The sequence below is a fragment of the Abrus precatorius genome, unplaced genomic scaffold, assembly GCF_003935025.1.
Source record: "Abrus precatorius isolate BTA unplaced genomic scaffold, Abrus_2018 Scaffold8, whole genome shotgun sequence".
Taxonomy (NCBI): domain Eukaryota; kingdom Viridiplantae; phylum Streptophyta; class Magnoliopsida; order Fabales; family Fabaceae; genus Abrus; species Abrus precatorius.
The window spans coordinates 18,720,761-18,747,983 of record NW_020874428.1 but is presented as its reverse complement, the minus strand read 5'-3'; the positions used below and the strand labels follow the sequence as shown (position 1 = coordinate 18,747,983).

The window sequence follows — 27,223 nt, the reverse complement described above, 5'->3', positions numbered from 1 at the left end:
GATACAAACCAATAAAAAAAACTATCATTATATTATTGTATAAAATGTGTAAAAAATTTATTATAATTTTAATTATAAATTTAACTACTCATAATAAAATAAATAATAAAAATAAATATAAAAAATTTATAAATATTCTAAAAAAAATATTAACTAAAAGAATTTTAATGAAAAAAAATATGAAAAGAGTATTATCATCATTTCTCAAACCCTGAAAATGTTTCTTGTGATATCCATTTTAGCTCCAAAAGTTGTTAAAAGTTTATACAAATAAGAGCTCCAAGGCGTCAGTGTGTCCTTCGAAAATTACTTTAACTTCGAAATTTTTCAAATATATTTGACCAAACTTTCGATAACCGTTAAAATACGGTGCATAGTGAAAAAAGCCCAATTCCCATGTTCGTTTGCTTGTTCCCGGAATGTTCTTGTCTTGTCCAGTAAGATTCGTTGTCATTGATTATCCAACAACTCAAACCCGCGTAAGTCTTCAAATCCATTCTTTCACCGAAATAAAAACCCCACCACCTTCGCATCGAATCGAAATTAGGTTTCTCTTTCAATGGCTGCCAATTCCCACTCTTCCTATCCTTACAGATCAAGGTACTTCTCTCTCTCTCTCTCTCTCTCTCTGGCTTGGATTTCGTGGAACGTGTCTATTGATTTGCACGTGTTGGATTGTAGAGATGGGCTTAGCACCCGACCCGTTGCTGCCTCCGAAGAGATCCAATTGCGTATTGATCCCTTGGACTTGGACGATGAAATCACCGGTCTTCATCGCCAAGTTAGACGGTTGAAACATGTATCTTTTTTTTTTCTTTCTATTTCGACAATTTTTCGTAATTTATGCATCTATCTATGTTTGATGCTGCACCTGATGTGGAAAATTAAGTTCAATTTCCAACTACAATTATGTTATGTTCACTCTAGGCAGCTTTACTTGTTGAATTATATCCTCCTAATTCACTATTCCTTTTTTCTTAAAACTTGTTTAGTGAAATTATATAAAGTTTCGAAACTTGTTTAGTGATTTTTGTTGTCATAACCTCTTTCAAATACACCTTTTACCTTTAATTACAAAAATGTCACTTTATTTCCATTCTATTTCCTATTCACTGTTTCTTGTATAAATATTTGAAACAAGAAAAGTAATGAAAATAAGATTGTATTTTTTGTAATTAAAGTAAAAATAGAAAATGTTTTGAGAAAACAAACAGCCACTTATCTTCCTTCCTTTCTTTTCTGCTTACTTTGTACTCATACTATAAATATTTCTGGCCCAGGTTGCTGAGGAGATAGGGACAGAAGTGAAGTACCAGAAAGATTTTCTAGAACAGCTGGTACATGATTTCTTGGATAATCTGTGTACTTGGTTTTTGCTTGCTCAAACTCGGTTATAAGCAAGAGAAAAATTACAATTTGCTCAGTGTTGCCAGAATCAGAGAAATGAATTTACTATTGCATGTTGATGTCCTTTGATTTTAAAGGCTGAATGCTAACTGTGGCAGGAAACGTTTCTCAATCAGAAAATTACGCTCAACTTGTTACAATATGAAGTTCTTCAAAAGTTTAAAAGGAAGGAAAACCATGTCATACATGCTGCTATCTACAATTTGACCATTGGAATTCCTTAAAAAATTGAAACAGACTATTTTTGTTGCATATTATTTCTTGTAATGAATCAGTTTCAGTTTATCAACTATTTAGTAGGAAATTGTCCAACTTTGGTGTTAACTTTTTAGCATTATCTTGTTGAATACAGCAAATGACAATGATAAAGGCTCAGGCTGGGGTGAAGAATAACTTAAGAAGATTGAACAAGAGCATCATCCAAAATGGTTCAAACCATATTGTTCATGTTATAATTTTTGCCTTAGTGTGTTTCTTTGTAGTGTACCTTTGGTCCAAGATGTCTAGAAAATGAGGAGCCAGCTTCCTGGTTGAAAGACTTCACTGAATTCGACGACCCACATGATAGCTAATATTGTTGTAAAGAAAAACTCCAAAATCCTTTAGTGTTTCATAATTAAAATGTATCTGGCTTTTTAGGTATGTTTCTTGGATACACGGCGTAGTTAAATCAGCAATTATATTTGGAAAAAAAAATGTGTGATTTGCTTGCTTCATAGTTTTTTTGTGTTCCTTTTCTCTATAAATGCCATGTGATACATGAAGCACTTTGCAGCCAGAAACCATGAACGTGATATTGTGTGTTTAAAAATATGTTGAAAAATATGTGAAAGTATATCTAACGCAATAATTATAATCAGTTGCGTTGAAATAACCGCGAATCTCTATGTCCATTTAAACATGAATCCAAACATGCAATTGTTTAGCTAGAAAGCTCCAAATTGTTGATTTGTCGTAATGAAATTAAGAATCACTGAAAAAAAGAATGTAAAAGAAAGTCAATGTAAAAATATATTAGTTACTTTAGTATACTGCCTATTTTGCAAACTTTCAAACTTAACGCCTCTTACTGTAAAACATTTTAATTCAAATTTTATAAGGTTAATTTAGGCACATATTTTAATTATGCCTAACGATTAAAACAAATTTTCACCCAAATTTCAAATAAACGGACCTAGAAAAGTTAACCAATGTTATATCCTTACTAATAATTTCCTTATCAATAGTATCCCGTGATGCTAGAAATGATATTTTGTAGGGGATTTTTTATTGCTTTGCTGGTCAAATTGCTAATTATACACTTCCATATATGGGCACCAAAGTTTGTTTCGAAGTAATATGGAATTAATATCCTACACTCATTTTATATTGTGCCCCTATTTATTGCTATTTCAAATAATTTATGCAGCTTCAACATCTTGGTCAGTGTTTTGTTTTGTTTTGTTTTTTGAGAAAAACTTATTTCTCAATATTTCATATGGTTTTCTTAATTATATGAATTTTTTTATTAAAAATATGTTATTATTTTTAATCACATAAAAAATGTTATTTTTTTATTAATAAATAAATACTTTTAGTAAAAAACAAAATAGCCAGAGTACACACTAGAAAACTTGAAAAAGTATTCTTAAGATTTTGTGAGAAATGTTTTAGAATTTGGGGTTGAAACATGAGAAATGTTATGTTTTCAATATCTATTCTCTTATTTTGGTAGTGTTCGGTTTTGGACTTCTCTTTTCCTATTTTTTTAAAAAAATCTCAAGAAAATCTTCAATTTAGTCCTCTAAAAATATTTGTGTCACTACATTAATTCTTAAAAAATCATAGCCACCAAATTAGTATTTAGAAAAAATTCTTTTTGTCAATACTTTAGTCTTTCATAAAAATAAATATCGTATAATTTTAATTTTTTTCTTTCAAAGATTTAATCTACTACCAAATTAGACTCTTAAGGATTTCATTTTTTTACTGTTTTAATTCTTCATAAAAACCAATATGATAACTTTGTATAAAAACTATTAATATTTACATTTTATGTCATAAATAAAATTTTAAACATTTAATTACTATAAATTAGTCACATAAAAATAAATATTGCACGGGTTAAAATACTAGTATCTTTATGATTCAAGATGTCCTTTTTAACAAACTCCGGACAGACATTTTACTCATTTTCCTGTTTTCCCCAGTCATTCCTCTGTTCTCACTATGGTCTATTTTGGTCCATTTTACTGCATGATGTAACTCGAGAGAAAAATGGAAATATGCCGGTCTGGAGTAATCACTCCACCTCAAATTTTCCCAACTGTTCTGTGTATTCTACAATTTTAATGGTCCCTCAATGGCTCCCGTGTCAAGTTTCGCTGATATCCTTTCATCATGAGTAGATTGCTGTTAAGTCGTGTCAGAGATTTCTTCTCAGATGGACATTCCCTAGTAGCCTAACTTGCTTCAATTCATCTACTTTTCAATTTTATCCTGTGAGAATTTGATTTCTTCAAAATGAAGTCTACACTTAAAATAAAGTGCTGGGTGATATCCGTTAACACAAAAATCAACGGTATAAAACTTGCTAAAATGCAAGCGGTTAAATGATAAATCTTGAACGTGCAAAATATAATGTCTCGTTTTGGAAAATATAATCTATATTATCAAATGCAAAATAAATTGTAAACCTAACTACGATGCTTCCATCGAAAAATCGACTAGCAGTTTTTATCTTGCTTCCAAGAAAAATCCACCTTCAAATAACTAAACTAGCACAGAGCAAAATCACAGCATAAGTTTGACTCAGAGTCAATCTCCTTGCCACCTCGTGTGCTTAAAAGAAAAAACATGTCTTGAAATACAAATCGATCGAACTACTTAGAAAACAGACCTCGCATTATGGGAAGAATAACATACGCTTCTGCAATCATAATTTTTTATTATAATCTTCCAAAGGAAAATAAGTTCAAGTTTTCACTAAACAAGTGAAATCAAAACATATTCTACACATAAACCCCTGCTCCAGCAAGAGCAAAAACATTCAGTTGTGACACATTAAAATTATATTTACATGTTCTGTACAACTATCTGAGTTTTCTCAGTTAATTATTATTAGGTTATATGGACAGGAAGAAAAAAGAAATGCTGTAATTAGATCCCACGCTAAAAAGACACCTGAGAAAGTGGCATCCAATTTGGGATGTTAGCATGTAATCCACTTTTGCCAACTGTAGAATGTTCTGGGCTAAGTTTATTATAAAACCCCGGCTAAAGCAATCGATATTATGGTATATGCGGTGTCAAGCTGTCAGTAGTTCAGAATGCTTTACAGAGATTAGCCTTCATGTTAGATGAACCTTGCTGATCAATTGGAACGGTGGGACCCCACAACTTGCTCCTCTTTGTTTCGGATATCCTCACATGTGAAACAGCAGTAGCAAGTGCATCAATCCACGCACAGTCATCACGATATTCTGAATTGCCACTTTCAGAGGATGAAAACTCGCTTGAAACCTTATTAAGGGAGCCATCATCTATCCCACTTCCTACTAACCCAGATTCAGGTGCAGCAAGAAACTTCTGGCAAGCTGCTTCATTTTGGAGTTTCAATTTTGATTTAATGGGCAGCATCTTTAATGTACGCTCTGTGTAGAACAATATCCACGGATGCCCTGAAATTGAACCACAGAATGTCAATTTAACATGCACAACCTAAATAAAGATTGAACCAATCGAACAGTTCTTAAAAAGTTTATTGTTTTTGTTTTTGTTAATAGAACAGAGGGGAAAAGAGTGCTTCATCGACCTAGCATATTAACATGTAATAAAAACTGACAAAATTAAGTGAGAATTAACAGATTCTTACTGTTATCCCAACCAAGAAAAAACACAATAAAGAATGGGATAATGATAAGATAGTGTTATTATGGTAGATATGTTTCTGATTTATGTTGTTATTATTTTCTGATTTATGTTATTAGGTAGATATGTTTCTAATTTGTAGAACCTTATTTTCTGATTCCTAAATTAACTCAAAACCAGTATTAGACAAATCTGAACAGATGTGACCAACAAATCAACTCCTAAAAATAAGGTTCTACAAATCAGAAATCAGAAATCAGAAAATAATAACAACATAAATCAAAAACATATCTACCATATAACACTATCTTATCAGATAATCAGTTAACCCACACTCAAGGGACCAGTAAAGCTTGTTATAACAATGCAACCATTCTCATTACTAAGAATCACTCTGAGAGGCAAAGAAAGTTTCAACAAAACTTGGAAGTTGAAATATTATCCATGTTAATTATTTCAAGATTAAAAAGAACAAAAATAAGATTGAATACAACTAATCGTTGGTGTGTTCATCATCAAGGAAGAAAGATAAAGCAGGCAAATACTCATTATCTATCATAAACTTACTAAGTACTTCATCAGCAGTTATCCTTGCTGAAATATCCCTCGTCAGCATTCTCCCAACAAGATCTCGTGCAGGTTTAGATATGGATTCCCACATTCCAGTTTGGAAATCCAGTTTGACATTCTTAATAGCCTCAAAAACTGCTTCTTGTGAATCTCCTTTAAATGGAAGACTACCAACCAACATTGCATGCAGGAGCACTCCAGCACTCCATATATCCACCTTCTCAGAATATCTACCCAATAACACTTCTGGTGCAACATATGCAGGACTCCCAGCCAAACCCGTCAAGTTCTGACCTGCAATACATATTTCTAGATAATGAGGCAATGCATTAACAACATAACTAACTCATACACAAGAACCCAAATTGAAAAAAAAAAAGAGTCAATAGCAATATTAATGTTTTCAAATGCTCAAAAATTAAACACAAACAAAGCGACCTTAGAATAAGAATGGTTTAAGCATTTTCCCTCGGACCTCTTATTCTTAGATTTCCAGCACATTTACTTTAAGAATGAACATAAAGAACCACCATAAATCTCCAATTTTTACTCCAGCAGCCAAACCATTAGTAAACTACAACTGAAATAAAGAGCAAATTTAACTGATTTCTATAACTAACAATATCGGCAAAATGAACACCATCAACAACTGTTTCAGTTAAAAGCTCATTACAATCAATTTCTTCGCACTTTTTCGCTAGGAAACATGAACACAATATGAATATAGTAACAGTAACAATGCACATTTTAAAAAAAAATGGACATGGAAACGTTACGTAAAAAATAAAAAATCAATATATTTCAATCACAAAATAAAATACCTCAAAAATCAAAATTCTATCTTCGACACAGTAAAAAAGTCATAATATACTGAAGTTATGAAAGATAACATGTTATGTTGTCTTGATTATTCACTACAACTACTACTAATTAACAGAACACATATCAAAGCTTGTAGCTGGTGTATTTGTGTCGAAACGTATCCAACACCCGTAGGGCAACCTTGTAGATGTGCCCGTGCTTCCTAAAACATATATCAACATGCGAAAATAGTTTATGACATTCTATTTATTAACTCATTTCAGCTATTTTCAACAAGTCGTCAAGCTAAGGTTATAAATAAGCTCTTGTAATTGAACAATTTATCCAAGTGCTAATAGTTCAGCAAGGTCAAGGGTTCACTAAAAGAAGATCATCCAAACAGATTTCACACATGAATTACCCTCGGAAATCCGCATGGCGAGTCCAAAATCCGCAAGCTTGATTTTCCCAGACTTTGTAAGAAGAATATTCTCTGGTTTAATATCCCTATGCACCACTCCCATATCATGACAATACTTAACAACCAACATCACTTCCTTGATTATACCCGCAGCTTGGTGCTCCGAACACGAACCCTCCCTCATCTTATCGATCAACCTTCCACCAGAACACAACTCCATAACCAAATGCGAACACTCAGCTTCCTCATACACTGCCTCCAAAGTGACCACACCAGGGTGCCCCGACAGATGCTGCATTATCTCCACCTCACGGTGCACCGTTTCCTCCCCCTTCCTCAGCGTCTTACACGCGTACTCGCCTCCTCCGGCGCGTGCGCGACACAGCCACACGCACCCGAACTTTCCTTGCCCGATCATGTTTCCTCCGGTGACGTAATCATCGTCGATCCTTCTGCTTCTTCCCATTTGTGTGGCTCTATCAATGCACCCTATCTTCCTCTTGAGACCTCTTGACGGCGTCACAATTAACGACGTTCCCCAAGGTGGAGCAGTGGCTACACCGTCATCGCTACACCTCTTTTTACACCTGGAACAATCTTCCAGCGAGTAATGCGACTTTAAAATCTCGAGTTCCGCCTCGGTTTCTTTCCTTTTCTTTCTCATTTGTCGATCGCATTAACGGCGAGCGACGAGTCCTAGTTTCAAGAGAGAAATATATATATGAGAATGATTAAGAGATGCTCTGCGGAGAAAATGGTGAATTGGATGGTGAAACCCTAGAAATCAGGGGTCCGAGATTGGGGAAAAGTGCGTGAAGGAGTAGGAGAGTGTGGTTACCGTACGACACGCGAGAAAAGAGAAAGAAAGACGGTGTTCTCTGCACACACTCACAGTCGCACTCTCTTTTGCTTCGCTGACGGGATTTCAATATTTATATTCCCCTTCATTCGCGTTGTTTGTTTAATGATTATTGATTCTGTTATGTTCCAGTGTGTGCTTTGCCACCGTATGGTCAATGTGGACTCCCCAATTTTGGGCATTATTTTTATGGCGGTTCCAGTCAACGCTTTGGAGTGCCAGCACGATTCGGACTTTCCGTGACATGGCGTTTGTTTCCGTAAAATCTTTTAAATTGTTATTTTCATATATTTTTTGTGTTTTAATATAACTACTATTATTAATTTAATCAAATAATAAAATTTTAATAAATAATAATTTTTTATTAAAAATTTAATATATTAAATTTAATAATATCATATAATTATTAATAAAAAATTAATGAATAATTTTGAATTTAATATCTTGTGTTAAAAAAGCAAAAAAATTACGATAATTTAAAAATTAAAAAATATTTTATATTTTTTATATGTAAAATTATCATCACCGATGCAGTTAATATCTACAATTATAACTGATTAAAAAAAGAAAATATTTTCTAAATTTATAAGTACGTAAAAAAAATGTTCTAGTTTCATTGATTTTATTAGTTCGATGGGGCGACGAAAAGGGTTTATCGCCACGTGGTTAACGGGTAGGGCCTACGTGTGTGGCCGCCAAGGCCCTTCCTTACTGGGGTACTGGTATCACCGTATCAGTATGGGAATAAATAAATAAAAACGGAATCATGAGATGGTCATGCATTTTGATAGCCCAAAATCTAGCTCGGTCAACTCAAACCAACCTAGTTTGGATTCGGACACAGGGATATAACTGTCTTCAGTTTTGGTCAAATCACATTCTATCCTTAGTTAATCAAATAGGAAATTTAGTCAGATTTTGTATTGTTTTGAATAAACATATAATCATTCTCAATTAATGCAGGTATCATTTTCATTTCTCGTAATTCAATATCAATCCATCAATCTATTATTACCCTGCCTCCTGCCAAAATACAATTTCTGATTTTTTTTATTAAGAATATATAAATAATTGATTAAATTAAAAAAATCAAATATCATTAATATATATTGTATTTTAAAAATGTTTATAATATTAAATATTAAAATTAATATTTTATATATTAAATAAATATATTTTTTATGCAAATTTAATTCTAAATAAAATATAAAATTAATAATTAATATATTTAAAAATAAAATATTTATCTTTTTATAATTATAACAAAAAATGTATATAGTTGTTTTTATGAAATATTATAAAAATGTAAAATATTAATTCCAATTCTTGTGATTGATTTTATGCATTTAAAAATAGTAAATTTTTATTAAAATTATTGACTGTATATTTTTATAAGATATGCAATATTTTACATAATAAAGATTTAATAAAATATTTTTTAAAATTATAAAATTAATGCAATTTAATGAATTATTTTATTAAATTATGTAATTTTTAATAAATATTTTCTACTTATACATAATATTCTATATATATATATATATATATATATATATATATTAAAAAACAGTATATTATAATTTTGTATTTTTAATATAATTAATAATTTTTAATGAAAATTACTATATTTAAATACTTAAATTCAACATAAAAACAAATTTATTAAAATTTTCTTTTAATATAAGTATCCTACCTTTTTAATGTATAAAAGAAATTAATTTATTTACATTAATAAAGTAATTTTATATGATAAATATGTATTTGAAAAATATTTATAATATTAAATGATTAAATTAATAGTTTATATATATATATATATATATTTATTTATTTCCTAGATTCACAGCTATAAGGTTCTGGTATCAAAGCTTGATGGGAAAGTAAGAATATATCTGTGAATCATTTATAACTATGTTCCTCTAGATTTAAACTTTAAATTTATTTTAAAATTTCTAAAACTATAGTTTATAAGCTGGACAGTTGATAGGTCCTTCGGATGAGACTGTTATTGGTCGTTCCTGTCTATAACAATGCCACAAACTAATGGTCTAGAAATACTATGCATTTTCTTTTAATTTTTTATGAAATACCTTTATTGGAAACACGACAGTTCTTAGTTCTTTTGAATAGAGCTGCAGTAGTAAGAGCCGTGTTGATGAAGGGTAGTAAGGTTGATTCGATGATGCTATATTCAAAAGAAACTGAAGCACATAAGGGATTGGTGGCTATAGTAAAGATATTTTTATTTTTATAAAAATAAAAAAGTCCACAAATAACCAGATTTAGAAGAAAAGTTATAAATGATTTGACAAGTGTATTTTTATGGAACTAGATGAAGGTGATGAACCATAGGTGTATTTTATGATGTCTCGTATTTTTTGCTCTTTTTCCTGTATCTTTCTCAAAACTAATTCTAGTTCATCCTCCTCATTCTCTCCTACCAAAAATCTACTCCTTCATGATCAAGAGAAACAGTCTCTTGAAATCACTCTCAAACACAATCTTTTCGACGAAAAAGTTCGTTTTAAAGAAATCAAACAAAACATGGATGACTAGACTATTCCAAAAATTCCTCAAGAAACATTTTATGTTCCTAAAAAACAAATAAAAAAAAATTCATATTATATTATCAAGATTGTTGAAAATAATATTCCCTTAGGTCAAGACCTAGGAGAAAAATTTCATCTCTTGTAAAAACACTCAGTTAATGAACATTAAAGAAAATACAAATACTTCCACATAGGATGTGTTTAAGTTGCCATCAAACCTTTGATAGACATAGGTATAGATGTCATTGTCTTAATGTGTCTTAGAGATGTCAGACATAATAGGTTTGGAGATTCTCTAATAGGTACAGTAGAAACTAGTCTTGGCCAATGTCCGGTCTACTTCAACTGTTATCCAAACAAGACAGTGAGTCTTATGGATAGAAATATTCTAAACCCTCTGTTTCTTAACATTCGCTTTCATAGTTTGGATATGAAGGAAGGATATATTTCTGCAGTCTTAATCTACAGGATCTAGTCCAAGGTCATAAATTCTTGTGCATCTAGAGTCTAGGCATCTTTCATTATAAAAAACTCACAATTCAATAATACTTATAGAGAAAATTTCATACTCACTCTTCTTGTTTAGGTTACACATTACAAGTTGGTGTTTTCATTGAGTCATGACGAAAAATACTCGCCTGAAAGAACTTCTTCTAAGGTTAGGCACATTATAAAATGATTGAAAAATTATGACAAAGATTTTGCAACTCAATTTGAGACAGTAGAATCTTCTATTGAGGCATTAATGAAGTATAATCTAACTTAAGAGTCTAGTGGTCCTCCATTTCAACCATTCCAGGTCTGAAATGTTAAGTTAGATTTTTCACATTTTGATGGAGCTGATGTGCTCCAATGGATTTTTAAGGCAAAATAATTCTTTAATTACTATAACACTGATGATGCATAATGACTTACCATTATTGTTATACACTTGGATAAAGAAGTAGTGCCTTCTTGGGATCAAATCATGAATCGCACAAATTCATTTCACTCATGGATTGCTTTTACACAAGCACTTAAGCTAGAATTTGGTCCTTCACCTTTTGAATGTCCTTGGTCACATTTGTTCAAATTAACACAGATTGTGTCTATGTATGATTATTATGGGTAGTTCACATCTTTGGTTAACAGTGTGCATGAAATTACTCCTTATGCTCTGTTGGATTGCTTTGTGGGTGGTTTAAACCTAATATTAGGTGAGATGTCATTGCGCACAAGTTTCAACCACATTGATTCAATTTGTCTTTAACAAATTATATGAGGAAAAATATAGTCCTAAACACAAACCATACAAACCTAGCCAAAATACAACTCGCAAAAACTAGCCTACCTTTGTCTTAAACCCTTAAAACTATCAACCTACCACCACTTTTGCCTACCTTAAACCAAAGTTCAATATCTAATCCTTCTCGACCCCATAATGTTAAAAAGATCTCTCTTGTCGAGATGCAATTGCAAAGAGATAAAGACTTATGCTATACGTGCGATGAAAAGTTTTCTTCCACTCATAGATGTCATTATAAACAATAACTAATTTACATTTAGAGGAGGATGATAATAATAAGCCTAAACATGACCTTCTTGATGCATAGGATGCTCTTTCTAGTTTGAGTTCGCACCATCCTCACTTATCTTATAATGCCTTGAAGGTACTCTTCCTTGATGGCTGAAGGATTGCTTCATGAATTGGCAGTGAGAATTCAAGAACACCAATTAAATCTTTCGGTGTATCTTCTATCCATTTCAAGCATTGATTTGGTGTTAGGAGCAGCTTAGTTAGCCGCACTTGGCCCTCATATTTCAAATTATAACAATCTAACTTTGAAATTTTATTTGGTGACAAATTTATTACCTTACATGATGAAAGACCTCAACTGCATAATCCAACCTAATTTAATTACATTAGACAAGTGCAAATCACTCATGTTATCTCGCAATTGTTTGCGCTACAATGTCAACATTCAGACAATCAACAAGACTAATGGTTGGATTTACCACCTAATATGAAAAATGAATTAGCCAATTTGCTCCACATATAGAAGGATATTTTGTTGTTCCAACTAGATTATCCCCTAATCACTCTCAGACCCATTCTATTCCCTTAAAGTGAGACCCTATTGATATCTCCACAACCAAACATTGATGCCTTGAAGTTTTAGTTGGTGATATGTTGCATGAGGGTACTATTGTGCCTAGCATTAGTCATTTTTCATCTTCAATGATTCTTGTTAAAAAAAGGATGAGACTTGAAGATTTTGTACATATTATAGAGCCTTAAATGTCATTACCATAAATGACAATTTTCCAATTCCAACAATGGATTAGTTGCTTGATGAACTTTTTGGAGCTCAATATTTTTCTAAGATAGATCTTAGATTCAGATACCACCAAATTCTAGTCAATGCAGAGGATAGGCACAAAATGACTTTCTGTACCCATCAAGGACATTATGAATGGTTAGTAATGCCATTTGGACTTACAAATGTTTGAGCCACCTTTCAAAGTTTGATGAATGACGTCTTTAGTGGGCTATTGGGGAAGTTTGTGCTCATATTGTTCGATGGTATCCTTGTGTATAGTCTATCTTGGTTTATGCACTTACAACACTTTGAAAGGATCTTCTAACTATTGCAACAACATAGATTGTTTGCCAAACTGTCAAAATGCTCCTTTGGTTTGCAGCTAGTAGATTACTTAGGCCATCAAATATTTGGTCTTGGTGAGACCATGGATGCAGAGAAGGTTAAGGCAGTGTTAGATTGATCTATTCCTATGAATCTTAGGCAATTGTGTGGATTTTTAGGCCTTACGGGTTATTATAAATGCTTTGTTAGATGTTATGCCTCCATAGAAATTTCTTTACAACCTTATTCAAGAAAGACAATTTTCACTAAGGCATTTATGTTGCATCAACTTTTCAGGACCTTAAGACTATTATTACTCAAGCGCCTATCCTTGCCTTACCTGATTTTTTCATGTCATTTGTGCTTGATATTAATGCATCTGGAATGGGTATCGATGTTGTCCTGAATAAAAATCATCATCTAATTGCCTTTTTCTCCAACAAGCTAAACTCCAACATGCAAAAATAGTTTGCATATTCTTGAGAATTTTATGCTATAACTGAAGCAATTACAAAATTCAGACATTACTTACTAGGCCATCCATTTGTCATTAGAATTGATTAAAGAAGTTTGCAAAGTCTTATTGATTAAGCAATCCAAACTCCAGAGCAACAAGCTTGGTTACATAAGTTATTAGGTTATGACTTTACTAATGAGTATAAACCAGGAAAAGACAATATTGTTATTAACTTCTTATCTCGTTCTTTTCTTATGGCTTGGTCCTAGCCTCAGTTTTATATTCTACCTAGTCTTAAGGAAGCAATTGTCATTGATCCAAAAATGAAAGAAGCCTTAGATCTTTGTTACATAGGTAAATCTCTTCATCCCAATTATACTACGCATGATAAATTGTTGTATTGGAAGAATTGTTTAATGATACCTCCACATCATGCCTTAATTTCATAAATCTTATATGATTTCTATAGTTCCTTGGTTAGGGACCATTTTGGATTTACAAGAACTTTCGCAAGGATAGCTTCTCAGTTTTATTGGTAAAGAATGCATCAAGTTATTTGCAAGTTTGTTTAAACTTGTCTCATTTGCCAACAAGCTAAGGCTACCACTACACTTTTCTTGGGTTTGCTGTAACCATTACCTATTCAAGATCAAATTTAGGGAGAGTTGGCCATGAATTTTATCATAGGTCTTCCATCTTCTAATAGTTTTATTGTTATATTGTATGTTGTGAATTGTTTGTCAAAGTATACTCATTTTGCCTCATTGAAAACAAATTGTTCCATCAAACAAGTAGCTGAGTTGTTTATGAAAATAGTTGTTAAATTGCATGGTGTCTCTAAAACAATTGTTTCTGACAGGGATAAGGTATTTACAAGTAACTTTTGACAACATCTTTTCAAGTTAAGTGATACTATTTTGAATGTGTTCACAACTAATCACCTATAGTCTAATGAATAATCTGTGGCCTTAAATTGATGCTTGGAAATGTATTTATGATGTTTCATCCGTGATTTTCTTAAGGAATCTGAATATTGGTACAAAAATGCTTATCACACCAGTATTGGAATGACTCCATTTAAGGTGGTCTATGGTTGTGACCCTTCATTCATTACTAAGTATGTTCCTCAAAGGCTAGATCATCCTTCAGTGTAAGAGTTGCTAATTCAAAGATATGTAGTTTTGAAGAAATTGAAGCAAAATCTACATAAGGCTTAATAATACATGAAGAAATATGTTGATAAGAAAAGCATTTATGTGGAGTACAAGGTGGGTGATCAAGTATTTATTAAATTACAATCATATTTGTAACACCCTTAATTTTGTTACCCTTGTATGAAAAAATAGGAGTTTTGGTGTAGGGTATCTCACTGTAGCGAGAAAAAGTGTCTAAAATCAGGCTCTCTAACGCTCTCTCGCTATAGCCAGAATTCTCTTGTTGTAGCGAGGATTTCTCGCTGTAGCTAGAATGACAGATAGCAAAAAAAAAATTTGTCTGATTTTTTTACTGTAGCGAGAGAAGGGCTCGTTGTAGTGAGAAGCTCTTGCTATAGCGAGAGATAAATCGTTGTAACGAAAATATCGCGAGTTGAGGGATATTTAGAGATATTCAACTTTGAAAATTTGGATTACAATCCAAAGTTTCGACCTCTCCTCTGTTCTCTCTGATCTCTCACCCTTTCTTCTCAGAAATCCTCATCTAAACTTCAATCTCCCTTCGAATCCGAGTATGGAAGTTCAACCATTTAGATCCAAGTAAGTTTCTTGGAGATTGGTTCCCTAACTTTATTCTTATTTCTCAGTTTTATCCGATCTAAAGTTGTATGCTTTGTAATACTTAATGGAACCTTAACCTTCAAGCCGATATCCTCTCTCAAAACGTTGTGCCTCTCCCTTAGATCTCTAGGAAAACTCAATCTGAGAGACTCATTTCTAGGTAAGGGGAGTTGATCCAAACCCTAACTCCTTTTTGATGTTTTGATTTAAAAACACTAAGTTTTTCTATTAGAACCCTAGATATTGTATGAAAGTGTAATGAATGTGAAAGTGTGATGAATACAAAGCAATATAAATATTGTATGATTATAATATAAGTATTGTAACATGTCGATTGATGTTGTTATGATATGTGTTGTAATATATTGACGGGTGCGATTAGGATACATGTATTGTGATATATTGATTGATATGATAGAATACATATATTATGACATGCAAATTAGTGTAGAAAAGTGGATTATAAATATTTCAAAGGTGATTGAATTATTGTATATGCTCTATTGAAATAATGACTTGTCTGATTTAAGTGTTATTGTTAACCAATGTATGTTAGAAATGCATTAGCCAATATTTTTCATATTAGATAAATTTTATGTCAAATAAGAGATTTAGTGAGTACTAGTATTTTTTAGGTAATGAAAGTGAAAAGGTAAAGGTGGTTGGTCTGTTCTAGGTTCACAATTCAGTGACCTTGTGAAAGAACACTGCTCTCTAAAGTTTAGAATAATTTGAAGAATTGTAATGTCTTATTAGATTTATATTTTAAGTTGACAAAGTTCTGTAAATACTTTAAATATTTATTTTAGAATTTTAAAATACTTGATAAATTTTGTTATAATTAATAATTTTTGAAGTGTCATTGATTATGTTTCAGAATTATATACATGCATTCTAAATCAAATAATTTTCTAGATGTAAATTTAAGTTTTATTTATCACTTTAAAATTTCAAAATTATTTTTTTGAAAATTTTAAATACTTTTGAATTTTGTAAGATTTTCATAAAATGAATATAAGTTTTATTTTTATTCAATTCTTAAATCTATAAAATAGAACAAATTTTTTCTATTTTTTCTTTTTACTAAAAAAATTTATTTATTTTTAAATAAGAAAATGAGGATGTTACAATATTGGCAACATTCTGTTACCTTAAGAAAGAACCAAAAGTTAAGCTACTTTGGTCCTTTTCCTATTGTTAAGTGCATTGGGCATGTAGCCTATAAATTGTTGTTGCCTTCTTTTACAAGAATTCATCATATTTTTCATTGTTCTCACTTGAAATTGTCCTATGGGGAACATCACTGCCCTTATATGCCAATTCCTATTACTACTAATAAACTCGATTTTATAGTGTAACCAACTTGTATTTTACAGACACGTGTAATACTTAACAAATTGCGATAGGTGACCCAACATCTAATTCAATGGCAAGGATTTGATGTTTCATAAGCCACTTTGGAAGATTATAGCGCTTTGAGAGAAACATTTCCAACATTCAACCTTGAGGACAAGGTTGCTGCAAAAGGAGAAGGTATTGTCACACACACATATAAGGGCAGGATCTTCTTACACCGGTGTAAGTCTAAAAACTTTTACACTCAATCTAAGCCTTTCATTTAACTTACATTTAATATATATATATAAGAAGAAAGGGCAAATATGAAAAATAATAAGGTGGCAGCGAATCCATTAATTGTGGGCATGTGAAGGAGTGAGAGAATCAAAATAATGAATTCACGCTAGAGGAACTATGTGTGAGATGTGTAATGATATATAGCGAGTTAGTTAAAGTAGGGAAGAGCATGGAAAAAATTGATTGTTTTCTCTTCTCTTATTGTTTTTTTCTTCATTCTTTTCTTTGTATCTTCTATTGTTTTCTTTTGTAGGCAACCCTTCATAGTAAGAAACTCATGATTCAATAATACTTATAGAAAAAAAATTTATACTCATTCTTCTTGTTTAGCTCACACATTACAACTACACCTTAAAAAACATTAAATACACTATATAATAAGCCCTGTTACTATAAAATGTATGTATTAAATATTGTTTTATAATTTTGAGATAATAAAATTCACATTTTAAATATTTTTTAATTATTAAAAATGAGACACAATATTATTTTTTTAATATTCTTTCTCACATAAGGCCTTTTCATACTTTAATATTCAAATATTCTTCATAAAATAATTTTCTTAACTCTCTTTTTCAATAAAATAGAAAAATAAAATTCAAATTATTTAAAGATAAACAATTAAAAACAAAAGTAAAAAACTCAACAAATTATCTAAGATGTTGCAATTTTCTTAACAATTACTTTATTTATAGACTTTTTAAAAGACAATAACTTATACAAATATAATCCAACATATTAAATTGCATTAAATAAAAATATTTATTGTGTTTTGTTGAACGAATGCTCATTTTAAAAAATTATTGACTTGTTAACTTTATAATTATTATTTTTTATTTTACATACAATAACTTGTCAACTTTTTTAATTTATTTGACCTTCAAATAATTTTATTAAACTATTTAGACAATTTATTAAACTGTTCTTTAGACAATCACTATCCTTTAACGTGTACGATAATTTCTAAGACTCTAATCATTAGTTGATATAAAAGTCTTAAGTAAATATGATTATTAAGAAAGACATAATCAATTAAAGAGAAATGAGGTATTTTATAGTCAAATGTTCTATTAACATGAAAATTTTAGAGACTTATTACTTTTACACAATTTCAGTTCTAAAATTGTATTATTATTATTATTATTATTATTAAAAGAAGATTTATATCTAGGATTATGTTTTGACAAATATTAATTTTAAAATATTTGTTCTCTTCTAGTTTTTTTTTAATTTTAAATAAATTATTATTTTAATATTTTTTATTATTGATTATTTACTTTTTATCGTTATAGGATATTATTTTTAAATTTTTGGAATCTTTATAATAGCTTTTAATAGTAATCTTATATTATTATAGTATTTTTTTTAACTTTTCATACATATTAAAATTGATATTGATGGAGAGTGATTGACGTCCACTTTTATTGCATCAATACAAACACTAACAAATTAAGAAACGAAAAATCAATAAATTATCAGAATTTGTTTTACTTTACTGTTGACAGATTTATCTTGAACATAAATTCAAGTTTTTAACCCTTGGCAAAACTTAACGGTACCCAAACACAAGAAGCATTTTGAGTAACAGATGGCGGAGTCTATGGTTGCGTTAAACCCTCCCAGAACCCTCCGCACTGAGATTCTACCCTTCAATCGCAATTACCGAGCGCTGTCTCAGTTCCCAATCACAGTCACTTTCAAACCGCGAAAGCTTCCAACCCCAACGATCCGTGCTTCAGTTATGCCTAGTGAAGGTAACCACCAACAACCGTCTTTGGGCGACGCTCTCCACAACAGTCCTCGCAAAACCGAAGTTCTCGACGCCATCAGAAGAAGCTCTCTCTCTAATTGCCTTTCCGAAACCAACCTCCATTTCACAGTTCCTGGTCTCAACTCCAAAATCCGTGGCAAAGTGTGAATTATTTATTTGTTTATTTAATTATTTATTGGAGGTGTTTGGGATTCAGAAATAGATTATTCTGTGTTGCAGGTTCGGGATATTTATGACGCTGGAGACTACCTTGTTTTGGTTACCACTGATCGCCAAAGTGCTTTTGATAGGATTCTTGCTTCCATTCCTTTCAAAGGCCAGGTTTGTGATTATTGTGTCCAAATCCTTAGCTTAATTGACTCTGTGATGGACAAATTGTAGATGAAGAAAAGAATGTGTGGAAATGGAAAGTTGTTTTTTACCTGGTGGAGTGATGGTTACTGAATTCGTGGCATTTGTTTAACTATTGCAGGTTCTTAACGAGGCGAGTTTGTGGTGGTTTGAGAGAACTGAGCACATAGTCTCTAACGCAGTTTTGTCTGCTCCAGATAAAAATGTTACAATAGCGAGGAAATGTTTGGTTTTCCCGGTTGAGTTTGTTGGTGAGTTTTTTGCTTCGAGGAATTTCTACTTGCTTGTTCAATGACTTGATTGATGCTGATTCGTTTTCTATGGTTATAGTTTGTTTTCACCTTTTGTTTCTCGCACTCTATAGCTTGTAAGAGATTGTGTTATCATATAATTACGTCTTTTTTTTGGTTTTGTTTTGTAATATCATGATTCGTGTAAACTAAAGTAAGAACAGAATTTGACGAGGCAGTTTTACTTAAATACAGAATCCTCACATAGTTGAATTTCTTATTGGCAATACGCATGCTATTTTCTGGGTAGTGGTGAAAATGAGAAAGATGGTTGTGCTTTACAGATTAATTATTACTGTTTCATCTTATTAAATGATTTTATCGCTACAATAATTGTTGATTGATTGGCATATTTAACTCGAGCCACTTAAAGCTATTCTTTTGCTGCAAGGGAGATATTTTTAATGTAGGTTGTAGAATAGGAGTCCTTTTGCTCAAAAAGGTAACTATTGAAAAGAATAGAATAATGTATGTGGTTGACATATCCTTGCAGACATTTTGTTTTATTATTTTGGATGAGCATCCGAAAATATTACTTGAATTGGGATGAAACAATTGCTATCACTGCTCATCATTATCTAAATTTATTTTTGGTTTTGGCTGAAGATCTGCATGGGGTCTTGTGAGTTGTGCCCTTTATTCTTTGTCAAATTTAAATTTATTTTTATTTTAAAGTGTTATTTGAATCTTTGAAAAATGGAAGATGAGGATTCCAGCAACCATCCATTGACACTTATGTTGCTGGTTTGTAGCTAGAGGGTTTGTCACTGGAAGCACTGATACATCTCTGTGGACAGTGTACAATAAAGGCGTTCGCAACTATTGTGGAAATGTACTTCCAGATGGTGGGATTTCTCATTTGTGTCTCATTCTTTAAATTTTTTATTCCGTTATTAATAGTATATTGTCACATGACAGGAATGGTAAAAAATCAAAAGCTGCATGAAAATATACTCACTCCAACAACCAAGGCTGCAGATCATGATGTTCCTGTCACACCGGATGAGGTATGAATGTATGATGCCTAGTTTTATCATTTGCACCTAGTTTTGTCAATATGGTTGTAGTTACAGTAAAGAATATGTTGCATAAGCAAGAGAAATGAACAAAAGTACAAAGTCATCGAAACCATTTTTCTTTCAGATTGCTTTATATCGCTGCTTTATGTCATTATATCAGTAAAAATAGCATATACGATCAGTGAAGCTTGGTCTGCTCAAAAGAAATATCAAGCAATATTATGGTTATAGATTTACTTGTTAAGGGCAGACTAACCTAGTAAGTTGGTAAAAAGGAAGCATGACTAAAAGCCTAAGATGTTCCTGTAATTTTTATTAATAGAGTATTCATGTGCTATACTTTTGTTTTTGGAGTTAGTAAGGTGTGATGATGGGCTGACTTCCACCAAATGGATAATCTTTTCTTCCTATATCTATGTCTATGATACATAAATGGCAGAAAAAAAACTCTTGTTATTTTAGTTAGGTTTAAGTCTGACGAGAATAATATTCTACAACCAGCAATTCATTTATTTTCACACCAACCCATTTATTATCTATTATTTGATTGATTAATCCTTTATATTGGAATGGGTGAAGAGTTAAATGATTTGGTAATTTCTCACGGGGGGTTGAATCAAGATAATTTTGAATCAGAGTTCTAGATTTTTGTTCATCCTTCGCTGTAATAATATCTTGAGGTTTGCAATGATAACTTGGTATATCTACTATACGACCATTAACTAAAACATGTCTATGGTTAATTAATTGGCGGGCTTGAGGAATAGTCTCAGCCATACCCAACCGAAAAAGTATGTTATCCAAGCTCATTTCAAGTAATTGTAATAAAACCTGACCGGTTGATCCTTTTGCTTTTCCGGCGATACGATCGTATTTAAGCAATTGTCATAACATTTTTTATCCCAAATTGATGCTTCTTTTATGATGCATTTCCCTTGCAGATTATAGAAATGGGACTGATGACTCAAGCCGATTATGTAGAAGTGAGCGAAAAAGCATTAAGATTGTTTGAATATGGACAGGTAATAAACTTCTTTTGCTGGTCTTTTTCAAAGTTGGGAAATAAATTAATTATCATTGTGGCCGGTAATATCAAACTTGTAGCATGTGTTTTTTTCTCTTGCACTGAAAACAAATAATTTTTAAATAATGTGATAGTACAATTATAAGACACCGTTATCTTTTATTTGGGTTTACATAGATAGTGTGCATGCAACTCATTTATATGCAACTCATTTATATACTGTAAAAGAAAAGGATAAAAGTATTATGGTTTAATATGTCAATTCTGCTCTATAGTTTTTGGGGTATGCTCTAAGGAATCAATATATGTTAGCTACTGCTGTGGACAATAAAAAGGTGGTTGTGCTCAGGAAGATACTTCCATGATACTCAATCATGGACCACATAAAGATTGTTGTGCTCAGGAAAAGACTTCCATGATGTTCAATGATGTACAGATTCACATATTTTCTTAAGTTATGTTCCACCTTCGTTTATGATATTAAGTAGTTCAAATACCATGGTAGCTTTTCTTTTCCACTGGGAATTATTTCTACACCTTTTCAGATATTGGATACAGAGCTTAGCATAATGTTATATTTGACATGAAGGGACAATAATTTCTAAAAGCTTCTATTTTATTTTTAAAAGTAAAAAAGAGTGAAGGAGGATTCCATCATTCTTATCAGTGAAAATTAAAAAATTGCTGCTCAAGAGAAAAATTTGCCACTTCAAGAACTGCAGCCAATCAAACAATTTCCATGTACTACTACTATCTCACCTTCTACATACAATGTCTCTTTATTACAATAAGGGGTGGAGATTTGTGTGGTGACTAGTGACCAAATCTTGATTATGTAATCTGTTCATCCAAGGTACTTAGTGTTCTCCAATCATTTATTTGATAGCCTTCCTAGGAATATAGGTGGTTGATGATACCTTAATTAGTTACTTGCACAGTATAATTTTTACAGCTATTAAGTTATTTTTCCTCTGCTTCATTTGACTTCTCCATTTGCTTGATTTTGCAGCAAGTGGCTTTGGAGCATGGCCTCATATTAGTGGACACTAAGTATGAGTTTGGGAAGGCAAATGATGGTTCAATTATGTTGATTGATGAGGTTCAAAGTTATCCTTGATAGCTGATGCATATTGGATTCTCACATGCACTCACAGATTTAGTATATAAATGTGATGAACTTCTTCTTTCTGAACTCCAGGTCCATACCCCCGATTCAAGTAGATATTGGATTGCCAATTCTTACCTGGAGCGCTTTCAAAATGGTCTTGAGCCTGAAAATATTGACAAGGTGTTTTATGTGTATCAATGTTTGTTTGTTTACTTCATAGAATGAGGAGTGACTTGAGTTTTTCTAGCTAGCGCACAGATTTAGTGGATGCATCGGCTTCCATATATTATTTACATTTTTTAATGAAATATTGATATATTTAGGAGTTTTTGAGGCTGTGGTTTAAAAGACACTGCAATCCCTATGAAGATGAGGTATTTTACATTTTATACAGCTAATGAATTAACTTATAAGTTATAAAGATGCAGCAAATGACACTGATGGATTTTATTTAGGTCCTTCCTGATGCTCCTGAAGATCTTGTTTGTGAATTAGCTTGGCGGTATGTCTACTGGCACTAGTTCCTTCTACACTTGATATATTTTGCTTTGAAACTTATTTAGAGAAATGAACCTGAAGAGTATACAGTTACGACTTATTAGTAATTTTTGTTATGCTCTGATTTTTCTTTGTGAACCTTGCAAAGATTTGCAACTGTGATGCGTCTAGTTTGTGTGCACAAATTGGGAATAGAAGAATTGTGCCATGTGTTGTCTTCTTTCATTTTTTTCCTTAAATAAAAGAAGAAATTCATTTTGGAGGATAAGGGATCCTCAATAATGAAAAAACAAAAAAATTACAAAGGAAAGGAGAAAACCTTGATTTCCTGTGTGATAGTCCAAATATATGTATACTTAGCACTGTTACGCTGCCTAAGATCTTCTATGCAAAAATGTATTTATGATGACTAACAGTTGATGCCCAATATAGTACTCACTTTAAACTGCTGGTTGTTTGTTATTTATTCAGTTACATGAAAAGTTTTTCTTCAACTTTTTTAGCTTATTTCATTGTGAATTATTAAGAAAAGATTGGAATTTGTATTTGGGTAAATGCTTAGCATAAGTAGGAGACTCTCTTCTCTTCTCTCTCTCTCTCTCTCTCCATCTGACACAACATATTGGCACATTAGGTGACAAGAGGAAACATTATTCCCATTGTATCCAAAGAATACTTATGACCTGTTCTTGCTAGTATACACTAAAATGCACTATATATGCTATCAATGGTTCAAACTTCAAAATTGTTACTAACTTACTATAATAGCATGTTTTTCATAAATACAGTGATTATCACAATATTGGTATCCTACTTTCCTGACACGTCTCTCCTATTCATACTTGTTTACATGGATAAACTCTTCTGTAAATCAAGTCAACTTTTATAATTGATTTTGAGTGGACAAATTTGTTTTATTCATTTAAATGAGCATTATACCTTTTTTTTTTCTGTACAGATACATATTCTTGTATGAGACTATAACAAAATCTAAGTTTGAGGTGCTACCGACTGAGGTAATCCATAAATATTTTCTTAAAAATTATAATAACTTATGCAATCGACACTAATACAACTTTTCTTCTTGCAGGAGCCTATACATGACCGCATTTCACGAAATGTTGCATCTGCACTGTCATCTTTAAAATAGCCCGGGAATTTTAGGGCTGTATTATAACTGTATTTTAAGTAATCTCTTACTGAAAAATGTATTAAAAAGTTTAAAGTAACGGGGCTTCTCCACACAAGTTTTTATTTTTCTAAAATATAACATAAAACAGAAAGAAGGAAACAGGCTGTATTGCTCTTTGAAGTTAAGCTTGTTTCTAAATTGTCGTGAAGACAGTTTTCAGAAATTTGTCTCCTTTTCATTTCCTTTTTTGAACCCAAAGAATAAAGAACTGTTTCTGGAAGCAGAACCAAATGTGTCCCTTGCCTTGTATGTTTCCTTGGAATAGTACGAGAAGTAAATATTATCTATTGTGAGAGGAGTTATTTGTTCCTTTTACAACATGCTGCTATCTTTCTTTTTCTGTACTTGTCCAACCGTGTTTATCAGCCATTCTGCAAGAGAGGGAGGGCATATAGTGCACACACTTTCTCTTATTTGTTACAATGCTTGCTAGTAATTTCAGTCCGTTACTGTTTGTAATAACTATTATATTATGATAAATAAATTTTAAACTTCGATGATAACTTCAAAAATTACCTGAAGAGAAATGTCAAAATGATGGTGCACTGAAAAGAATAGAACATTCTCACATTTACATTACCCTAAAATCATTATGTGCTGCAATAGCATGATGTTGATCCCCGATACAGAAGCATTCATCCAAATGTTGTTTAATTGCTGTATAACAAGGAGTACCTTCAAGTACTTACATTGCATGTGATCCTATGCAGGTTCATCATGTCATTATAAGAGTGGCCTAAGCTTTACTAGTGCCTCTTGGTTTTAGAAGGGGCGTGGAATGGCATTACTAGTGTCATTATCTTGCATAGCCAATTAAAAGGAGACAGGCTGGCACCTTCTCGGGTTTAAAGTTTTTCTTATTTGATTCCTTTTTTTTTTTTTTAAGATTTTCGTTGTGAACATAATGATACATTTTGTTTAAAAGTTGAAAAAAGAAGGTCCTGGAATCATTTTGAGCAATATCACAGGAATAATAATTGTAGTGTCCGATTGACCATAACACAGCTAGGAATAAAAAAAAAGAAAAGAACTGTTTGCAGCATGTTTGTTTCAGTTGAGTTCACCTCAAACAGATGTTGAGCCAAAAGTAAGAAATTTTGCTCTTTATGTTTAGAGACTCGTAGCTTGTTCACCAAACTTCAAACGGTTATACAAACTTACTTGGCGATAGCTGTCATAAAAAATAATGAGCTGGCCAATGGCCATTGTCAATTGTTGATAGGTGGGTGGTCACATTTCAACGATCAGGGGTGAATGGCTATAAATGTTGATCCCTCTCCAAGTATTTGCAGGGGTGGAGGTTAGTCGGATTCTTGTAACTGGTTACAGCAAACGATGGTTGGAAGTGATCAATGGCAGTCGGTAGCATTTACATGGTGTTGGTGGGTTGATGACGTGGTAGAATGGTATTTATTTTGGAAATTTTTCATTGCAAAAATGTTCTCATGCCATGAGAATGGGCCTCCTCTACCCGCAGAACTGAAAGCGTGGGAATGTCGCAATCATTCTTGACTTTTGGGTAATTTTTTATTTTTGAAATCTTATATTTAACATGAAAATTCAGCATTCTCGTGTAAAGAATTCCTAGAGTGAAATAATAACCTATGCAGATGTCCTTCTAGTTTGTATTTAGAGTAAAAAGATGAATAACTGTAAAGAGATAAAGAAAGAAAAGAGTTGGATAATTGATATTTTAAGAACTAAGAAAGCTTTATAGTACTGCTTCGGTTCTATTTATGAAAAATAAATGATTAATTTATTAAAGTTGATAAAAAGCAGTTATATATCATGAATTTATATTCTATTATGCAAATACTTGTAATATTAAATAATTAAATTGATGAGGTATAGTTAAAAAAATAAATATACTTATTTTCATCAATAAAGATTGAGGGTCTCGTTAATTCAACTCTTAAATAAATAAAATTATTTTGAATAATAAAAAGTGAGGATTAGAAAGCAATCATATTGGTTGTGAATTTTGAATAATTTAATACTTTTTAAAGTTAAATTATATTTTTTCTTCTCATTTAACATTTTTTTAATTTTAGTTCCTTTAACCATATATTTTGCATTTTGATTCTTACCTAAAAAATTATTTGCAACTTGTTCTCCATCAATTATTAAAGTTACAGTGACATTGAAGTTTTTTTCATATAGGAACTAGGGAAAAACTGATATATAATTGCAAAGAACAAAATATAGATTTTTTTAATAAATAGATTAAAATGAAATATACTTTTTTTTATGTAAAAACTAAAATAAAAATATTGTTAAATATAGAGACTAAATATGATATCATTATAATTTTGGTGAATAATAAAGTCAATTCATAAATGTTTTTCATGTAGGATGCAAAACGTAGAGTTTTTCTCATATAAAAACTAAAATAGAAAAAGAAATCAGATGCAGTAACCAGAATTTTAATGTAGCCTTATCTTAATCTAAACAAGATCTAAATCATTTGTGATTTTTAAATAGTTTCACTTAAACATTCGAAATGATTTTTAGCCTTCAGATCAACAATTTTAATGTATTGTTTTATAATTACATTTTTATTGTCAATTTGTTTGGCTCTTGTTTTAGATTAGCAGATGGTTTCATAAATATTAATATAGGAACTACATAATTAAAATAAGGGATTGCCAATTTTCTGGTGAAAAAGGAAAGAACAACAAAAGGAAACTAGTGTATGATGGTCATTGAGAGTCGATATATATGTGGATATCTAATAGCTTGTAATACTATCTTTATTATTTTTGTCATTGTGCCGTTGATCTAACACTTTTCAATTAACGTAACTATAAGCCTTACATACTGTAGTCCGTAGTTCATTTTACATTAAAAATACTTCTATAAATCTAGTCCATTTAAAGTTAAATACATTAAATTAATCGCATAATTGATTATGTGTGGTAAAATAATTTATAAGCTATTGACTAAAAGAAAAAAAAGAAAAGGTTAGCAACGTTTTATTTTTCGAGAAAGTAGAAAAATTACGGAAGTACGCAGCCACCAAAACG

The 27,223-nt window shown here is 31.4% G+C and overlaps 3 protein-coding genes across 4 annotated transcripts; 2 read left to right on the top strand and 1 right to left on the bottom strand.

Annotated features, from left to right (window-relative positions):
- Positions 1 to 412: 412 nt before the first annotated feature.
- LOC113846423 (bet1-like protein At4g14600) lies at positions 413 to 2,064 on the top strand. The gene is made up of 4 exons (XM_027474672.1): positions 413 to 600; positions 682 to 799; positions 1,281 to 1,337; positions 1,760 to 2,064. Exons 1-4 carry the CDS (start codon positions 560 to 562, stop codon positions 1,919 to 1,921), a joined length of 378 nt encoding a protein of 125 aa, XP_027330473.1. The 5' UTR covers positions 413 to 559; the 3' UTR covers positions 1,922 to 2,064.
- Positions 2,065 to 4,318: 2,254 nt separating this feature from the next.
- On the bottom strand, positions 4,319 to 7,949 carry LOC113846421 (serine/threonine-protein kinase PEPKR2-like). 2 transcript variants are annotated; one of them, XM_027474670.1, is made up of 4 exons: positions 7,887 to 7,940; positions 7,049 to 7,744; positions 5,824 to 6,120; positions 4,520 to 5,066 (listed from the first exon to the last, which is right to left on the bottom strand). In XM_027474670.1, exons 2-4 carry the CDS (start codon positions 7,710 to 7,712, stop codon positions 4,711 to 4,713), a joined length of 1,317 nt encoding a protein of 438 aa, XP_027330471.1. In that variant the 5' UTR covers positions 7,713 to 7,744; positions 7,887 to 7,940; the 3' UTR covers positions 4,520 to 4,710. The 2 variants fall into 2 exon arrangements, with proteins under 2 accessions (XP_027330470.1, XP_027330471.1); XM_027474669.1 differs by having other exon boundaries at positions 4,319 to 5,066; positions 7,049 to 7,949.
- A 10,559-nt stretch (positions 7,950 to 18,508) lies between these two features.
- On the top strand, positions 18,509 to 24,729 carry LOC113846422 (phosphoribosylaminoimidazole-succinocarboxamide synthase, chloroplastic). Its single transcript, XM_027474671.1, has 12 exons — positions 18,509 to 18,859; positions 18,938 to 19,039; positions 19,191 to 19,320; positions 20,112 to 20,204; positions 20,278 to 20,366; positions 21,320 to 21,400; positions 22,412 to 22,501; positions 22,601 to 22,690; positions 22,834 to 22,884; positions 22,966 to 23,012; positions 23,967 to 24,024; positions 24,099 to 24,729. Exons 1-12 carry the CDS (start codon positions 18,536 to 18,538, stop codon positions 24,156 to 24,158), a joined length of 1,215 nt encoding a protein of 404 aa, XP_027330472.1. The 5' UTR covers positions 18,509 to 18,535; the 3' UTR covers positions 24,159 to 24,729.
- The last annotated feature ends 2,494 nt before the right edge of the window (positions 24,730 to 27,223 follow it).

Excerpts from the sequence above, each read along its gene's own strand:
- LOC113846421 (XM_027474669.1), bottom strand. The coding sequence starts at position 7,712 with ATGAGAAAGAAAAGGAAAGAAACCGAGGCGGAACTCGAGATTTTAAAG. Across the intron at positions 6,121-7,048 it reads CGCCATGCGGATTTCCGAGG|GTCAGAACTTGACGGGTTTG; the intron begins GTAATTCATGTG and ends TATGTATTGCAG. Across the intron at positions 5,067-5,823 it reads AACTGCTGATGAAGTACTTA|GGCATCCGTGGATATTGTTC; the intron begins GTAAGTTTATGA and ends GTTCAATTTCAG.
- LOC113846423 (XM_027474672.1), top strand. The coding sequence starts at position 560 with ATGGCTGCCAATTCCCACTCTTCCTATCCTTACAGATCAAG. Across the intron at positions 601-681 it reads TCCTATCCTTACAGATCAAG|AGATGGGCTTAGCACCCGAC; the intron begins GTACTTCTCTCT and ends GTTGGATTGTAG. Across the intron at positions 800-1,280 it reads AAGTTAGACGGTTGAAACAT|GTTGCTGAGGAGATAGGGAC; the intron begins GTATCTTTTTTT and ends TTTCTGGCCCAG.
- LOC113846422 (XM_027474671.1), top strand. The coding sequence starts at position 18,536 with ATGGCGGAGTCTATGGTTGCGTTAAACCCTCCCAGAACCCTCCGCACT. Across the intron at positions 19,321-20,111 it reads TTTCCCGGTTGAGTTTGTTG|CTAGAGGGTTTGTCACTGGA; the intron begins GTGAGTTTTTTG and ends GCTGGTTTGTAG. Across the intron at positions 22,502-22,600 it reads CAATTATGTTGATTGATGAG|GTCCATACCCCCGATTCAAG; the intron begins GTTCAAAGTTAT and ends TCTGAACTCCAG.